The sequence below is a fragment of the Nyctereutes procyonoides genome, unplaced genomic scaffold (genome assembly GCF_905146905.1).
Source record: "Nyctereutes procyonoides isolate TBG_1078 unplaced genomic scaffold, NYPRO_anot_genome, whole genome shotgun sequence".
Taxonomy (NCBI): Eukaryota; Metazoa; Chordata; class Mammalia; order Carnivora; family Canidae; genus Nyctereutes; species Nyctereutes procyonoides.
This window is the reverse complement of record NW_026575140.1, coordinates 83,470,183-83,484,941: the sequence shown is the minus strand read 5'-3', so window position 1 is coordinate 83,484,941 and position 14,759 is coordinate 83,470,183. Positions and strand designations below refer to the sequence as shown.

Sequence of the window (14,759 nt, the reverse complement as noted above, 5' to 3'; positions counted from 1 at the left end):
CCCTTCCCGCATCCCTGATCTGCAGGGGCAGCGTCACTGCTAGGACAAAATAAATTCCAGAGCCTACGGAGAGGAAGGACAGGCTTCAGAATCCCCAGATTCTACTTTCTGATCCTAATCAGCGCACATATCTTTCTTTCTTCCTGTTACCTAGATACATCATCATCAGGAGGCAGTTTCTATAGACCTCTGCATTGGCTTGAAAACGCATTTCTTTGGTTTCTAACAAAATTTCACCCTGTACCCTCAAATCCAAACCTAACCCATTTCTGGTGACTTCTTAAAACAGTCAGTTACCTAGAAGACATCAGAAGGAAAAGCTCTAAAGAACCCACTTCCTGACGCGAGCTTCCCCAGCTCTCTGTCCAAGGCTGAGTGGTAGCTTGAGTATGGTTCAGTTCCCCAGAGCCCTTGGGTTGGGAGGCAAGAGGTGGCTGCATTTGAATTCAGGCTGCCCCTTTAAGAGACGACCAGTCTCCTTTCTCCCTCCACCCCCACACAGGTGTACTTAAGCACCTGCAGGTGCGGGAGCCCAAGTGAAAACAAGGGTCTTTCCTCCATAGGCTCACTAAACGAGTGTAACCCTCTTGTTCTCAGGACCAGCACAGGCTGGCTGGGACAGGGGTGGGGTGGGGGCTCGCGTACGCCTGGTCCAGGTGGGGCAGCCTGGTCTCGTGGCCCGGCCTGTCCTGGACATCGATTAGCTGGATGGGACTTTCTGCTTTCCCTCTGGGTCGTGCTGTGGGATGTGTCCCTAGGCCCAGACTCCAGGCCTGACCTTTGTGAGCACTGCTGCTGAATCCCTGCTGGGTCAGCCCTACATAATAATTAGTGGAGGAGGCTTTGTGAGGAGCATAAATGATTAGGGAGAAAAAGCACATTGGGGGAAAGAGGATCTAAGTCTGTCTGTGGCCAAGATTTCCCCAAACCGTAAATGTCTGTGATACTTTCACTTGCAAAGCAGTTTGCATCTGTTCTTTTTTGTGCATACCTACTTTGAATCAGAGCAAGAACTTCACAGAGTTATCCCTGACTATCACAAATCTGCACTGGTCCTTCTCATGTACAGTATTTTTTTTTTAAATGTTGCAGTTATAGACTTTAACCTTTCTTTTAACCTGCAACTTTATCCCTTTCCGAAGTTGCCACGTTAAAAGGCCAATTTAATTCTTGGAAGAATAATTGAATTTTATCTAGTGCTTTCGCTATGTTTAATTTTTTAAAAATGTCATCCTTTCAATCTGTTTTTCTTTGAAAAGTCTGCTTTTGAAAATACATTTTCTGTTGTTTCGTTTTTCTGTTCAATCCCATTGTTGTATTTGATATTGTTCCCCAGATATTGGGCACTGTGGTTGCCTCTCTATATACGTGTATGTGCGTATACATTTATATTTATGTATTTTTTTGATAACAGGGACTCAGTTTACATTTCTATCAAGTAGGGAGGAGCAAGGATAACTATTTCCGTTTTAGGGACAGGAACACTAAAGCCCAGAGAGGTTAAATTAGTTGTGCAAGATCGTGCAGCGAATCAGGGAGGAAATGGGATCAAAGTGCTAGATGCTTGACCTCCCCACCTGGGGCACTCCTTGGGCGTATATATTTTTTGATTTCTTAGGGTACCGTCTGCTCTCATCTCTCAGTTTTCCACCACTTGACATGTTGGTTTGTTTTCAGTTTTTTTTTTTTAATTTCTTTCTCCTTTCTTTTGCTCTAACGTGCCAGAGACATGGACTTGACATCAAAGGCTGGTTTTAATTGATTCGAGAGCTGTTTTCTGTCTTGCTTCCATTGTGAGCTACTGGCTCTTTTGAGCAATAAATAAATGCAAGTTCATGAAGTCATTGTCCATTATGTTCATGGAGGGTGTTCTCCAGGGACCCGTCAGATAGTATTCTTTGTGGCCGTGTGTTGAATTTTTAGAACCTGTATCCCCAACTGCTGGTCCTTGAGTTATTAGCCATTGATACAGGAACTTACTGATGGACCATGTGATTCATTGAGCCGAGGCATTGTTGGCTAGTTATGGAACGTACCATATTTAGATCATGTTGGAGATGAGAGGACATCGGGTTGGGGTTGAGTCAAAGGAAGGGCATAAACTCAGAAGAAATGGGGAAAAGGTACCTGCAGAGGTAAACCCAAGCCAAAATATCAAGCAATCTCTGCCCCTCCTTTTCTTTTAAAAGTCTTTGAAAAGACCACTAGTGCTTTGGTGGCCAAACCATCCAGCAGTTAGTTATTCATCCTCAGGCAAAAGAGCTTTGCAACTTCGGGTGGAGTTTGGTTCAGAGGGCAAGCACCTGTCAGGAGAAGGAGGGCAAGAACTCATCAGGATGTTTCCTGGTCGTCACCCAACTTTGTTTCATAAGGACTTAGTGGAAATAGATCTTTTGTGAATGATCGTTTAGAAGGGGGTTGACAGGAAGGGCGTGATGCTTCCTAGACTCTGGGGTCACCCCCTGTACCACCAGCGGTGGGCACCTTTGCAGTGGCAGGAGGGGAAGATAGATTTGTGAACAGATGGGTCATTTCTGGATTTGGGTGTTCTGTTTTTGCCATCATCGTTTGGCTGTGGGTAGAGACACCTGGGTGGAAGGGAGGGGCCAGTCAAGGCCCCGTTCCTCTGGTTTAGGACCACCTGCCAGATGTGTGCTCTTAGAGCAGAGTCTACCCTGTTGCAAGGGTGACCAACCATGAGAGTTTCATAGGTTAAAATAAATGTGGTGTCCTGCCCACACTGAGATATTTGATTTGACTTTTAGAGTCAAGCTGAAGAGATTAACTTCTCAAAGTAGCAAATGAATCCCCAAAGGACAGGTGGTGTGGGCGTTTTTATTTTGGGGAACGTGTTGATCCAACAGCCTGGGAGTCACTCATGTTGATTAGTCCCAGATAGGGTTTAATAGAGAGAAGCAGCTGGGGTAGCCTTTCAGATCCTTACACCTTCCTGCAGAGGACGAGTGCTTCAGCTGTACGAGCCTGAAAATGTTTACTGAGCACTTGTCCCAAACACCATACCTGCCGCCAAGAAAAGAGGTGTCAGAAAGATGCAGCCCGTGCGCGCAAGGAGCTAACAACTGGCGTCATTCGACAGCAAGTCGCCTTTAGGTTGTTGGTATCTGTTGGGGAGATCCCCACCTAGGCTTTAGATTGCACCCCGGCAAAAACACCCCCTCTGCCCTGGAGAGCATATATTCTAGTGATGAGAGAGATGGGCACAGGGCAGACACACCCTCAGGCTGGTCTCGGTAGGCAGACCCCAAGAGAAGGCTCCCGGGGAGCGCGACTGGCCCGTGCTGACCTCCGTCTGCATGGAATTCAGCTCTCACATGGTAGCCTCATGCTGGGGCACCGATGACTGGGTGAGATCTTGCTGTTGAAATGAAAAGGAAAAGCTGAAGTGCAATCCTGCACCCTGTTCACCAGCAGTGAGTCCATGGCCATGGCCTAGAAAATGAGAAGATACCCGACAGGCTGTCCAACGGAAAGTATGATTGCCAGGAGGCTCTTACTAGGATTTTTGTCCGAGCCTCTTTCCATGTATTGAACTTGTTCACTTCTTAGACTCAGAGTAAGGAAACAATAACCGCAACAGCAGGGCAGCAGGGGATTTTAAATAACCGACCCTCATCAGGATAGATGGCGGGCCTTCTAGTTCCTGGATGAGGAGAGGGGACCTAAAGCATCACCCAGATGAGTAGGAATTTACTTGAAGCTTTGCCTTAAAAAAAAAAAAATGAGACTAGGGCACCTGGGTGGCTCAGTGGTTGAGCATCTGCCTTCAGCCCAGGGTGTGATCCTGGAGACCCGGGATCGAGTCCCACCTTGGGCTTCCCGCGTGGAGCCTGCTTCTCCCTCTGCCTGTGTCTCTGCCTCTCTCTCTGTGTCTCTCATGAATAAATAAATAAAATCTTTAAAAATAAATGAGACTGACACCTTGGATTTGAAGTGCCTTGAGGGTCCCCACCTGATACTCCTGCTTCTAAGGTTTCATCACGTTCTTCAAATCAGAACTGCCAGTGTTGTACTAAGAACTTTCCTCTTTCCCAGAAGCTGAGGAGAACAAAGCAGTCAGAGGAAATCCCCCTGCTGTAGCCATCGAGGAGCTGAGGCCCAGCCAGAGTGTGTGTGTGTGTGTGGTGCCCTCCCTCCTGCACTTCTGGGGAGAGAGACTCCCTTCTAACAGGGACCCCTCTGTTGTTGTGGCTGAGAGTTTCTACTTGAGAAGCATAGTTTCCCAGTGATGCCACCGGATTCCTGATGTGTGACACCCCGGGGCAGCATGGTGAAGGACGCCGTTGACTGCCTTGGGGCCCCCAGACAGGCACACCATTGTGAGTCACACTGAGTATGCGAACTCCCCCTTCCCATGACTGGCACTATTCTTAGTACCATTCTCTGCTCCCTGGGACAGAGGTCACTGGGAGCACCGTCCAGTTGGGTGGGTGGGTGGGGCTGGGTACAGGGAGAAGGAGGAAGAGGCTTTAGGGTTTTAGGATATGGTGAAGCAAGGGCAAGAGATGCAGCCCCGGGGATTTGGGCAGAGCTACCCAAGGCAATCCAGAAACGTCCTCTGGGAGAGTCTGTGACTGGGAGCATCAGCCTCATTCCCTTGGTTCAGCAAGTCTGGTCCTTAAGAAGTGCCCATGGCCCAGATACGGGTCGCCAGTGTGCTTCAGTCCTGGAGCTGCCTCCCAGCTGTGTGCTTCCATCAGGTGGCCCTCGTATGCCTGCCCAGACCTGAAGTGAACGTGACACCTGGTTGTGGAAGCAAGTGTAAGACTGACTGTCCACGAGTCCGTCCAGGGGATGGACCTACCCTGGACCCAGAATGCGTGCCCTGACCCGGCACGCATTTGCAACCGCGACAATAATTTGCGTCCTTCCTATATATGGCTCCCCATAACCCAAAGGGCAGTCTGCAAAAGGGGGGACCCCTGGGTGGCTCAGTGGTGGAGCATCTGCCTTTTGCTCAGGGCGTGACCTCATGGTCCCGGGATCGAGTCCTGCATCGGGCTCCTTGCAGGGAGCCTGCTTCTCCTTCTGCCTGTGTCTCTGCCTCTCTCTGTATCTCTCATGGATAAATAAATAAAATCTTAAAAAAAAAAGAGTCCTCAAGAAAGAGGAATCTTTGGGGGTGGATCTCAAGGGCTCCTTTCATTTGGTGCCACACGTAAGCCTTCTGAAGGCTGAACAGCCACGTTAGGAGACCCATGGCAGGAGCCCTGCGTGTGCCTGTCAGCAGGGGTGGGTTCACAGGATCTGTCTTCCAGAGTTGGGGGAAGGAGACTTGAGCTGACATCACCGTGTTTTGCCTTTGCTTGTTGTGAAGCTGACCAGAGACATTTCTCCCCATTAAAGTCTGTATGCTTTTGTTAGGCATCTGGTTTTCCTGTTTAGGCTCCCTCTTGCCTGTGGTGTGAATAGGAAAAAAAGAAGTTTGAGAGCACCTCACCCATGATCTGGGCTCCTAGTTCCCAAGTTTTACAGTTTTATGTTCCTTATGAACAGAGGAAGATTCACCACGGGGAAAACACACAAACCCACAGACGACAAGAATTCACCCTGCTGCCGCCGCCCCACCACCCGGCCCCACAGGCAGACACGGGTCACACACAGGCCTGCAATGTGTCCATTTGGGCCGTGGCACCGGGCAGGAGAAACAGCAAGGGTAGTCCTGTCCCACGTCCCTGCCTCTGGGAGCTGCTGCCAGCGACGGGACTTAAACTCCCCGCTTTGCACTTTTTGGCTGCCCCGTCTCAAGGGCCAGGGACTGGGAGGCGTTCTTGGGCCTTTCTCTTGGGGGCCTGGAATGTGGCTGCTGCTCCCCGCCAATGACCAGGATGTGCCCGGGCGGAAGGATCCCGATCTGTCCTTCTTTCCTCTCCCGCAGCTTGGTGTGACTAGCCCTCCGCTCTCCAAAGGGATGTGAAGATGAATAGTGGGAAAGAGGTTTGAAGGTAGATAGTGGGAGGGAGAAGAGTGAAGTTACAGCCTAACAGCCACGAGGAGGGGACTGACCTGTTGGGCTGGAAAGGTCACCTGTGGAGATGAACCACAAGGTCACCAGTGGTCGGATGGTCAGGAGAACCGTTGGCCATGCAGTGTCCTGAGTCTGCTGTGACAAGTGAAAAAGAGATGCTTTTTTTTAAACAAACAAACAAACAACAAACAAACAAACAACAACAAAAAACCAACTTGGTCCTTTTACCCATTGGCTCCCCTCAGCCAGCCAGGCTGTTGGGAGGCTAGCTTCCAGGACAAAGCAGCGTGAAGATGAAGGGCTTGGGGGTCAGACTGCCTGGGCTCCACTCAATGGCCATTTTACTCCTTAGTGGCCTTGGACGAGGCCAGTGGACACAAGGGACACAGTACCTCAGTTTTATCTGTTGTAAAAATGGTGAAAGCAGGGCAGCCGCAGTGGCGCAGTGGTTTAGTGCCGCCTGCAGCCCGGGGTGTGATCCTAGAGGCCCGGGTTCGAGTCCCACATCGGGCTCCCTGCATGGAGCCTGGTTCTGTCTCTGCCTCTCTCTCTCTCTCTCTCTCTCTCTCTCTCTCTCTCTGTGTGTGTCTCTATGAATAAATAAAATATTTTAATAAAAAAATCGTAAAAGCAAATTTGATAATCCCAGTATCTACTCCCTGGAGTTATCTTTAGCAATAAATGGGATGAATATAAAGCATCACACGCAGTGTCTGGTACATAGTAAGTACACAACTCCCAACTCTTGTTTGCTTTTTTCTTTGTCTAGGGCCTTTTTTTTTTAAGATTTTATGTATTTATTCATGAGAGACACAGATTGAGAGAGAGAGAGAGAGAGAGAGAGAGAGAGAGAGAGAGAGAAGCAGATTCTGTGCAGGGAGCCAGATGCGGGATTCAATCCCAGGACCCTGGGATCATACCCTGAGCCAAAGGTAGATGCTCAACCACTGAGCCACCAGGTGTCCCTGTCCGGGGTCTTAAAGCAACTGCCCTCTCTGTCTTAGGTCTCCACTCTGTGGCCTTGGCCCAGGAGAGGACTGTAGACTCCAGGGCCCATTCCCATAGTTTCAGAGTAGTTGAGTTTTCTTTGTCATATCTCTCTTGAGAATAATATTAAGACAGCGATGTCCTCTGGGGTAGAGTCATTTTGCGCCACCTCAGGAAATCGGGTCTTTGGCAAGGGTTGTTACAACTGCTTTTTTCTGAGTTTCTTTGCTACCCGAAATTCCATAGCATTTCTTAGTAGAGACGTGTACTTAGCCTGCCCATCCAGGACGGCTTCTCAACGGATTCCTCATGTAGGGTCACGTTTCATCCAGTGAGCCGAGCCGGGCAGTAGTGGCTGGCAACGTTAACTCAACTCCCAACAAATCTGCAAATGTGCCTGAGTTGTATGCGAAATGGTGTTTTAATCAGGGGTGAAATGGAAGAGGGTAGGGTTTTCCCAGTGAACGGTCTGGGCTGTTTCTTTGAATGTTATTTTGTAGGATCCACTGAATCATTTTTTTTAAAGATTTATTTATAAATTTATTTTTTATTGGTGTTCGATTTGTCAACATATAGAATAATACCCAGTGCTCATCCCGTCAAGTGCCCACCTCACCACTGAATCATTTTATTCTAGAGTATGCATAAGGTATTTCTTACAGGATGGTTTTAAGGTGCTCAAGGTGCATTCCTAGCAAATAAGGTAGAGCTATTTCATCTTCCATATTTAGCTTGGACTGTGGGGAGGAGGATACGGAGAATCTCCTCCAGCAGACAGTCGCATATCCATGTCGGTGCCTATAGCCCGGGTGCTTGGATCCTGAAGGCCTGGGCACTAGACCCAGCACCACCACTTTCTCACTGTGCCCTGGTGCAAAATCACATCGCTTTTTTCTTTTCCTGCTTTAATAGAATGGAAAGAGTAAGACCAGTTGTGCTTTGCCTATAGAGAGGTCCAGGGTGTGGATTTTAGGAATCAGCAAAATGATGCATGTGAATGTACCTTGTAGAAGTATTTAGCTCTAACAAGAGATCACCCCTCTAGATTGTAAAGAACATTTCTGTTTTTAGATTTATTTATTTATTTATTTAATTTTTTTTTTTGTGTGTGTGTGTGTTTAGATTTTAAAAAGCTGGTCTCCCATTGAATCACACTTTACTCTGGATGGGACAAATCTGAAGCTCAGGTTAAAGCTTAGAGCTTTAGAAAGTCAAGTTTTCCTGTACGAGTTAGAGTGTGCCTGGCTTCCTACGTCTGCATGGACTGGCTCTTTCCCAACCCTGCTCTGTCCAGATGGCTTCCAAGATGGTGTAGACATCTCACAAGCACCGCGGACTGTTGAACCCATCTTTGTTTCTCTGGCTATACCCATAAACTAGATAGGAATCACTGGCAGCATTGTCATATCTGAACAGGAAGTTATCTTAAAAGGAAATTTGTTAGCATAAATCCTTTAGCATAAGATAAATTGACGATCAGAGTATGTCTGGCTTTCCAGAACTAAGATCTTGGCAGTGTTGATGTCTAAGACAAGAGAATTGTGTGTGTGTGCACATAAGTTAGAATATACTGACCCCATAAATGATGTCTGAGACGGTCCTCACCTGACCTTTGAGGATTTCGTGGAGGAGCAGGTGAATCCCATACAGAGTGATGGCGTCCTCCTTTCTTAGTTTGGGTGGCTGCCTGTGAGTGGCCTGGTGGGGAACGGGATGGTGGTGGAGAGTATTATGACCTTATGACCGAAAGAATATCTAATTTCTGTGTCCTTGTTCAATGACCCCAGCGTAGGGATCCTTGTCACTGACGAAGCAGGGGCCAGAGGCTCTCTAAGACAGAAAAGCACTTCTGGGGTTGGACTTCAGATTGGAACTGGCAAAGATCTTCCTTAGTTACTATCTTTATTCCTAGTTAAGGCAAAAATAATGAGTCAGTGCTTGAAGGCACAAAAGATTGTGCTGCCTTAGGATGTCCCAGAGGATTGATCTAGTAATAATTTTCTTTCTAAGGTTTTACATAGCAGCAGACATGGACTGACCTTGGAGTCAGTCAAAATAATATTGATAAGACAAGGGTATATTGTAAGGTTTTTTTTTTTTCCCCAGTAGGAAGTTTTCCACCTTGCAGTCCTTTCGAACTCATAGCACCTCCTCCAACATTTGTGCTATGTGCTGCCTTCATTCTCTCGGGGCTGGATGGACTGGAGGGGAGGCAGGAGGAGTGCTATATAATGGGATTAATTGCTGGCAGTGCTGAGCATCTGGTGTAATGATTCACAATGGCTTGTGTTTCCAGGCAGTGGACCAATCCAGCTGTGGCAGTTTCTTCTGGAATTACTCACTGATAAATCCTGTCAGTCTTTTATCAGCTGGACAGGAGATGGCTGGGAGTTCAAGCTTTCTGACCCAGATGAGGTAAGAGGGGAGTGGCTTGAGAGCCCTGTGTTGGAGGAGGATGAGAGTGAACTCTGGAAAGTGGTGATGTGGGCCTGGATGACATTTTCTGGGATTCCAGCCCCACCTCTGCCCCTTGGTCCTTGTATGACCTTGAGCCAGTGACAAAGCCTGCCTGAGACTTGAGTTGCATCCTTTGGACAACAGAGAAAATATCTACACTGCCCATTTGTTTCCCAGGATTCGTGGAAACGATACATAAGAAATGCCTGGCACATGGCAAGCCTTCATAAATACGGGTTGCCTTTTCTGACTTGGCACTTGTCCTGGTCTCGTGGCCCTGTGAATCTAGAAGGGGGTTGGACAATTCAAGAGGTCTTGGAAGACCAGGACAATCTGTTCATTAATTCATGATTTTATTCAACAAATGCATGTGGAGCGGTTGCTCTGTGCCCTGCCCCATTCTGAGCACGACAGATTTGAAAACACCGACCAAGAGAGACAACATCTCGGGTCTGGCTGACTAGAAGATAGGGTCCTCTGGTGTAGAAAAAATTCTTCCCTTTGATGAAACACAGGCATGACTGCAGCTTAGCCTTGCCCCACTGCCTCACGTTAAATTTCACGCTTGCAGAGCGAAGGTATCCTACCAACAACATGAGGAAAGAGGAGAGTCTATAGTGTTGCTTATCTTTTTTCCCCCCATTATCAGGCACCTTAACTCTATTATATAGAAACACAGGGTCAATATATTTTCATTACTTTGAGCAATCTTGCCCAGCTCTTTTGAAAACTGGAATTCAGAATAAGTGGGTGAGAAAAAGATCTTCCATCCACTTGAATCTCAAGCCATCTTACCTGAACAACATCATGGGTCATGATGACGGGATATGGGGGCAAATAAACATATGTACTTGGATTATCCCATAGGTATTTACCCTGTCTCTTTTTCATTTTTTATTTTTAAATTTCAGGTGGCCAGGAGATGGGGAAAAAGGAAAAACAAACCTAAGATGAATTATGAGAAACTGAGCCGTGGCCTACGCTACTATTATGATAAAAACATCATCCACAAGACAGCGGGTAAACGCTATGTGTACCGCTTTGTGTGTGACCTGCAGAGCCTCCTGGGCTACACGCCCGAGGAACTCCACGCCATGCTGGACGTCAAGCCTGATGCCGACGAGTGATGGACACCACAGGGCTCGGGGAAACTCTGCTGAGACATTTCGAAGAACAACCATGTCGGTCGGACTCTTAATTTTTAATTGTTATTCTATTTTTAATTTTCCAGAACTCATTTTTTTACATTCAGGGGTGGGAGCTAAATGAGCTGCAGCTATAATCAATTGTGCGCAGTTGGAAAAAAAGAGAGCCAGGACTTGTGGGGTGGGTGGGACAAGAAATTCTTGAGCAAATTTTCAGGAGAGAGAGAGAGAAGGGTCTTTTTAGAAGCTTGAAAGATCTGGCTTAAGGGAGGAGGAGATGAACGTGTACCATTATTTCTAAAAATCATCCATGAAAAAAAATGTGTCTTGAGTTATGAGTTATGGATCTATTAGCAAAAGAAATTGAGACATCAGGAGTCATGAGACCCATGAAAGGCAATTACCTTGCTTTTGTTTTAAGGTCTGGGAGGGCAAAAAAAAAAAAAAAGAGGGAGGTGGGATAAAACATTTGTGTGGGGGATGCACTAAAAAACAAGGACTATTTACTTTTGACTCGACTTTCGAAACAAAGATGGACTTCAATGGAGAGGGGCCCAAACTGTTTTTGTGTTAAAATCTATTTTATTAAATTTTGTGCCAGTATTTTTTTTTCTTAAAAATCGTCTTAAGCTCTAAGGTGGTCTCAGTATCGTGGTATCATGCAAGTTTGTTTTTATTTGCCGGCTGAGAATTCTGTCAAAGTGCAAGGAAACTGTTTATATAGACCCCACTGGAAATGCAAAGTGCTGTCACTGAGATCGGGGATCCCAAATTCATGTGACTTCTATATGAAGGAAAAAAAATATATCATGCTGACTTGGGCACAAGGGACCTGTGCATGTGAATTTCATCTGGGTTTTAAAAAAGGATCACACCCCTCTACTTACCTGTCATTAGCGGATTCTCCGGGTTTGGACTTAACATTGAACTAAGAAGCATTAAGTCTTTGAACTGAATGTATTTTGCAGCCCTGGTTTTGGATCACAGTCACTGTAGGAGCACTGTTGAAGTCATAGAAAGGAGATTGAAAGAGGAAGAATGACTTGTTTCTTTGTTGGTTCTATACCTGCAACATTTATGACTTGGAATAAACGCTGTGTGCATGGGCATTACCCCTCAGGTCTTAGGAAGTAAGTCCTGAATGCATGTCATCCCAGACCAACACTCTATACTTTCTCCTTTTCCCAGCATCCCACGTTTATTACTTCCCCCCTTACCCCCACTACCCTGTTACCCAGTAGAGAGAAATGTACAGCTTTCCGACCTGTGAGTGAAAGAGCAATGCGGTTATGGCATGAGTTGACGGGTGTCTGACAAAGCCATTCAGACATCCTGGGTTTTAGGGACAGTCGAAATTAAGGTTGCATAGAAGTAAAATGTGGCTTGGCTGTCTTTGGGAAGAGAAGTGCACGGCTTTCCTTTGAAGAGTTGAAGCTAGCAGAGTCAGGTGTCAGGTGAGGCTGTGTATGCAGACACCGTGAGGGCCTGTGCTTGGATCTGTTTTCCTGGCACAGGGTAAGTGAGGGTGAATGATTGCAGAAGAGGTGAACGACATGAGGACAAAGGAAACATAAGAAAAGGAGCTTGAGTGAAGAAAATGAGGTGGTCCATGAGATCCGAATAGATTTCTAGTTCCTCCCGAAGTTCAACGACAAGCTGAAAGGACCGGGGCAGTGTTGAAGGGTGGTCTGCAAATGTTTGGATTTATTCCCCGGGCGGGGAGGGGGGAACCAGCGTGTGACCAGTGGGAAAAAGTGCCTACTACACTCAAGCCCCCCTGCCCCAAATAGATGCCTGATTAAAAAGGATGCTGACAGAGGGACAGCTCTCGCGGACTTCAGTGGGAGAGGGGAAGAGACATTGAAGGTGGGCTCCGGCTGAGAGACTGCAAGTACTACCTACCTGCTAGCGAATCTTTGAGAAAGTGGATCGTTGACTCCCGGGTCCTCTTGCAGACCCTGACTTATCAGGAACTTAGCTCTGGGGTTCATGAGTCTGCTCACTCTGATACCGATGTATCAGAGCGTCCACTTGGGAAGCAAAGGCAGACTTGGCTTCCAGATGCAGATGCCTTAATGAAGCTCTCGAAATATTTTAGGAGCTGCTCAGGGAGTGTTAGGTGGAACCGTCGGGCTACATTGTTTCCTCTTAGACTATGTGATCTTTGTTGGGCACTGGCCAAGGCGTGCGTGTGTGCGTGTGCGTGTGCGTGTGCGTGCGCGTGTGCTTGCAGATGTGCAGAACTGCCGCTAAAATAATAACCTGGGTTTTTCGGTTAAGTCTTTCCACGTTTCAGTAGGGGGCAAGAGTAGAACCAAGGCAGGGCATCGGGCCTTGCTAGCTGTCCGCAACCTGGCATAACATGACTTTTTCTCAGTGCACCAGCCTTTCCTTTGGAATTTATGCTGAGAACTCCCCTTGTGTGAGTGTGTCGAAGTCCTGCAGTAGCTCCGTAGCAGATAAGAGATAAGGAAGTGCCTCCTCATGCTCCTCATCCCACTTGTTTGCTAAGAGGCCTCTCTCCTCTAGGTCCGCCATTTTCAGTATTTGTAGCTAGTGCGCTAGTGAAGACAGCTTTGTCCATCTGGCCAGATGCTTTTTTTCTCCTTCTGTCCAGAGGCCAGAGACCATCCCAGGAAGAGTGGTGGGTGGTTTATACACTGGAAATGTAGCAGAATTGTTGCATTTATGCTTTTTAAAAACACATGTTAACTTCAGAGGAAGGATGGGCGAATCTGGTTTAGTGATGAAACCCTTGTTTTCCTGGAGAAGCCTTAACCCATGTTGGTTTTGGTGGTCGGGTTCAGGGTCACTTTTGTTTCCCTCTCCATGCAGGGGAGGGACTTCCCTACACAGAGCCCCGGTTTTGTGGCTTTGGGGATTGGAGGTGGCATTCGAAGATCAGATGTGCTTTTCCTCACTTTGGAGACAAACACTCTGGGTTTTAGAGCATTAACCTGCCTAATCTTCATGGTGAAAATCACACCTTCTCTGTTCTAGTCATGCTGTGCATGCTGCTTTCTGTTGGGGTCTATATAAATGTGTTGAACTCATATCTACATTCCAAAGAAGTTTCAAGGAACCATAAATATATGTATACATATACATATATAAAGTATATATATTAAAATGAAATTATCTCTATCAGGAATACTGCCTCAGTTACTGAACTTTTTTTAAGAATACTTTTTTTTTAAGCTGAGAAGTATAGGGGTGAAAAAGATGTTATATTGTGTTTGACTATTTTCCAACTTGTATTTTCATATAATTTATATTTTTTAAAAGCTGAACATTTAAAAGCAAGATGAAAAAAAAAGGAAAAGCAGGTGCTTTTTAAAAATCAGAACTGAGGTAGCTTAGAGATGTAGCGATGTAAGTGTCTATGTGTTTTTTTTTTTAAATGCAAAAAAAATTTCTTATGGGGGAGTTTTTTGTTTGTTTATTTTAGTAGCTGATGCTGGCACATCATTTTGCTGGAGAGTTTTTTATATACTGTAGCCTGATTTCATATTGTATTTTAAACTGTGTGAGATTAAAGACAAAGAAATTCATTCATAACAATGTGGGTTTGGCTCGATTCTTTCCTGTCTGGTGCATGTGTGAAAAAGCAGGACAGACCCACCAACCAGAGACGAGCACAGGAGGAAATGCAGTTCAGTCTTGCTGATCTCACTGTGTCAAGACCAGTTCAGATAAAGATTTCCCAATAAACTTATAATGAGAATACAGGGAAGTATAATGCAATGCCCCGATTATTGGCTATGCGGTGTCATCCTTTGTGGAATGTTCCTGGCCTCGTCACACCGCATCTTGTTCATGTCTGAATGAACTAAGAGCCACGTGAAGCAAATTTTTAATGACTCAGCAGATAAACATTTGATTTCAACTGAGTAAAGTTCCTGATATTAACACAGAAAGTCGAACATTTTAGTTGATGCTTTGGACGTGAACAGGATTCTGGTTTCTTCTTTCGATACGAATTTTGCTCTGTGAAAACTTGGCCCGATCACATTCATCTCCTTGGCCCTGACTCTTTCATTGAGGCCGAAAATGGGGAATGCTCATATCTGTCAGAACCCCCAGCAGCCCCCGTCATAAATAAAATCATATTTATAAGCGTTTTGGGGAGGAGCGCTTAGGAACACATCCTGCGTGGTACTTTTCTCTTGTTGTTGAAACTGTAG

General features: G+C 46.3%; 1 protein-coding gene across 3 annotated transcripts in view; it reads left to right on the top strand.

Moving 5' to 3' along the window:
- ETS1 (ETS proto-oncogene 1, transcription factor) overlaps window positions 1-14,203 on the top strand; it is a 131,031-nt gene extending 116,828 nt beyond the window's left edge. The window contains exons 10-11 of one of the 3 annotated variants that reach the window (XM_055306516.1): window positions 9,270-9,388; window positions 10,342-14,203. In XM_055306516.1, the coding sequence (XP_055162491.1) occupies window positions 9,270-9,388; window positions 10,342-10,557 (335 nt within the window). In that variant the 3' untranslated portion in view covers window positions 10,558-14,203. The remainder of the gene's footprint in view (window positions 1-9,269; window positions 9,389-10,341) is intronic. The other 2 variants (XM_055306517.1, XM_055306519.1) reach the window with 2 other exon arrangements.
- Window positions 14,204-14,759: the final 556 nt, after the last annotated feature.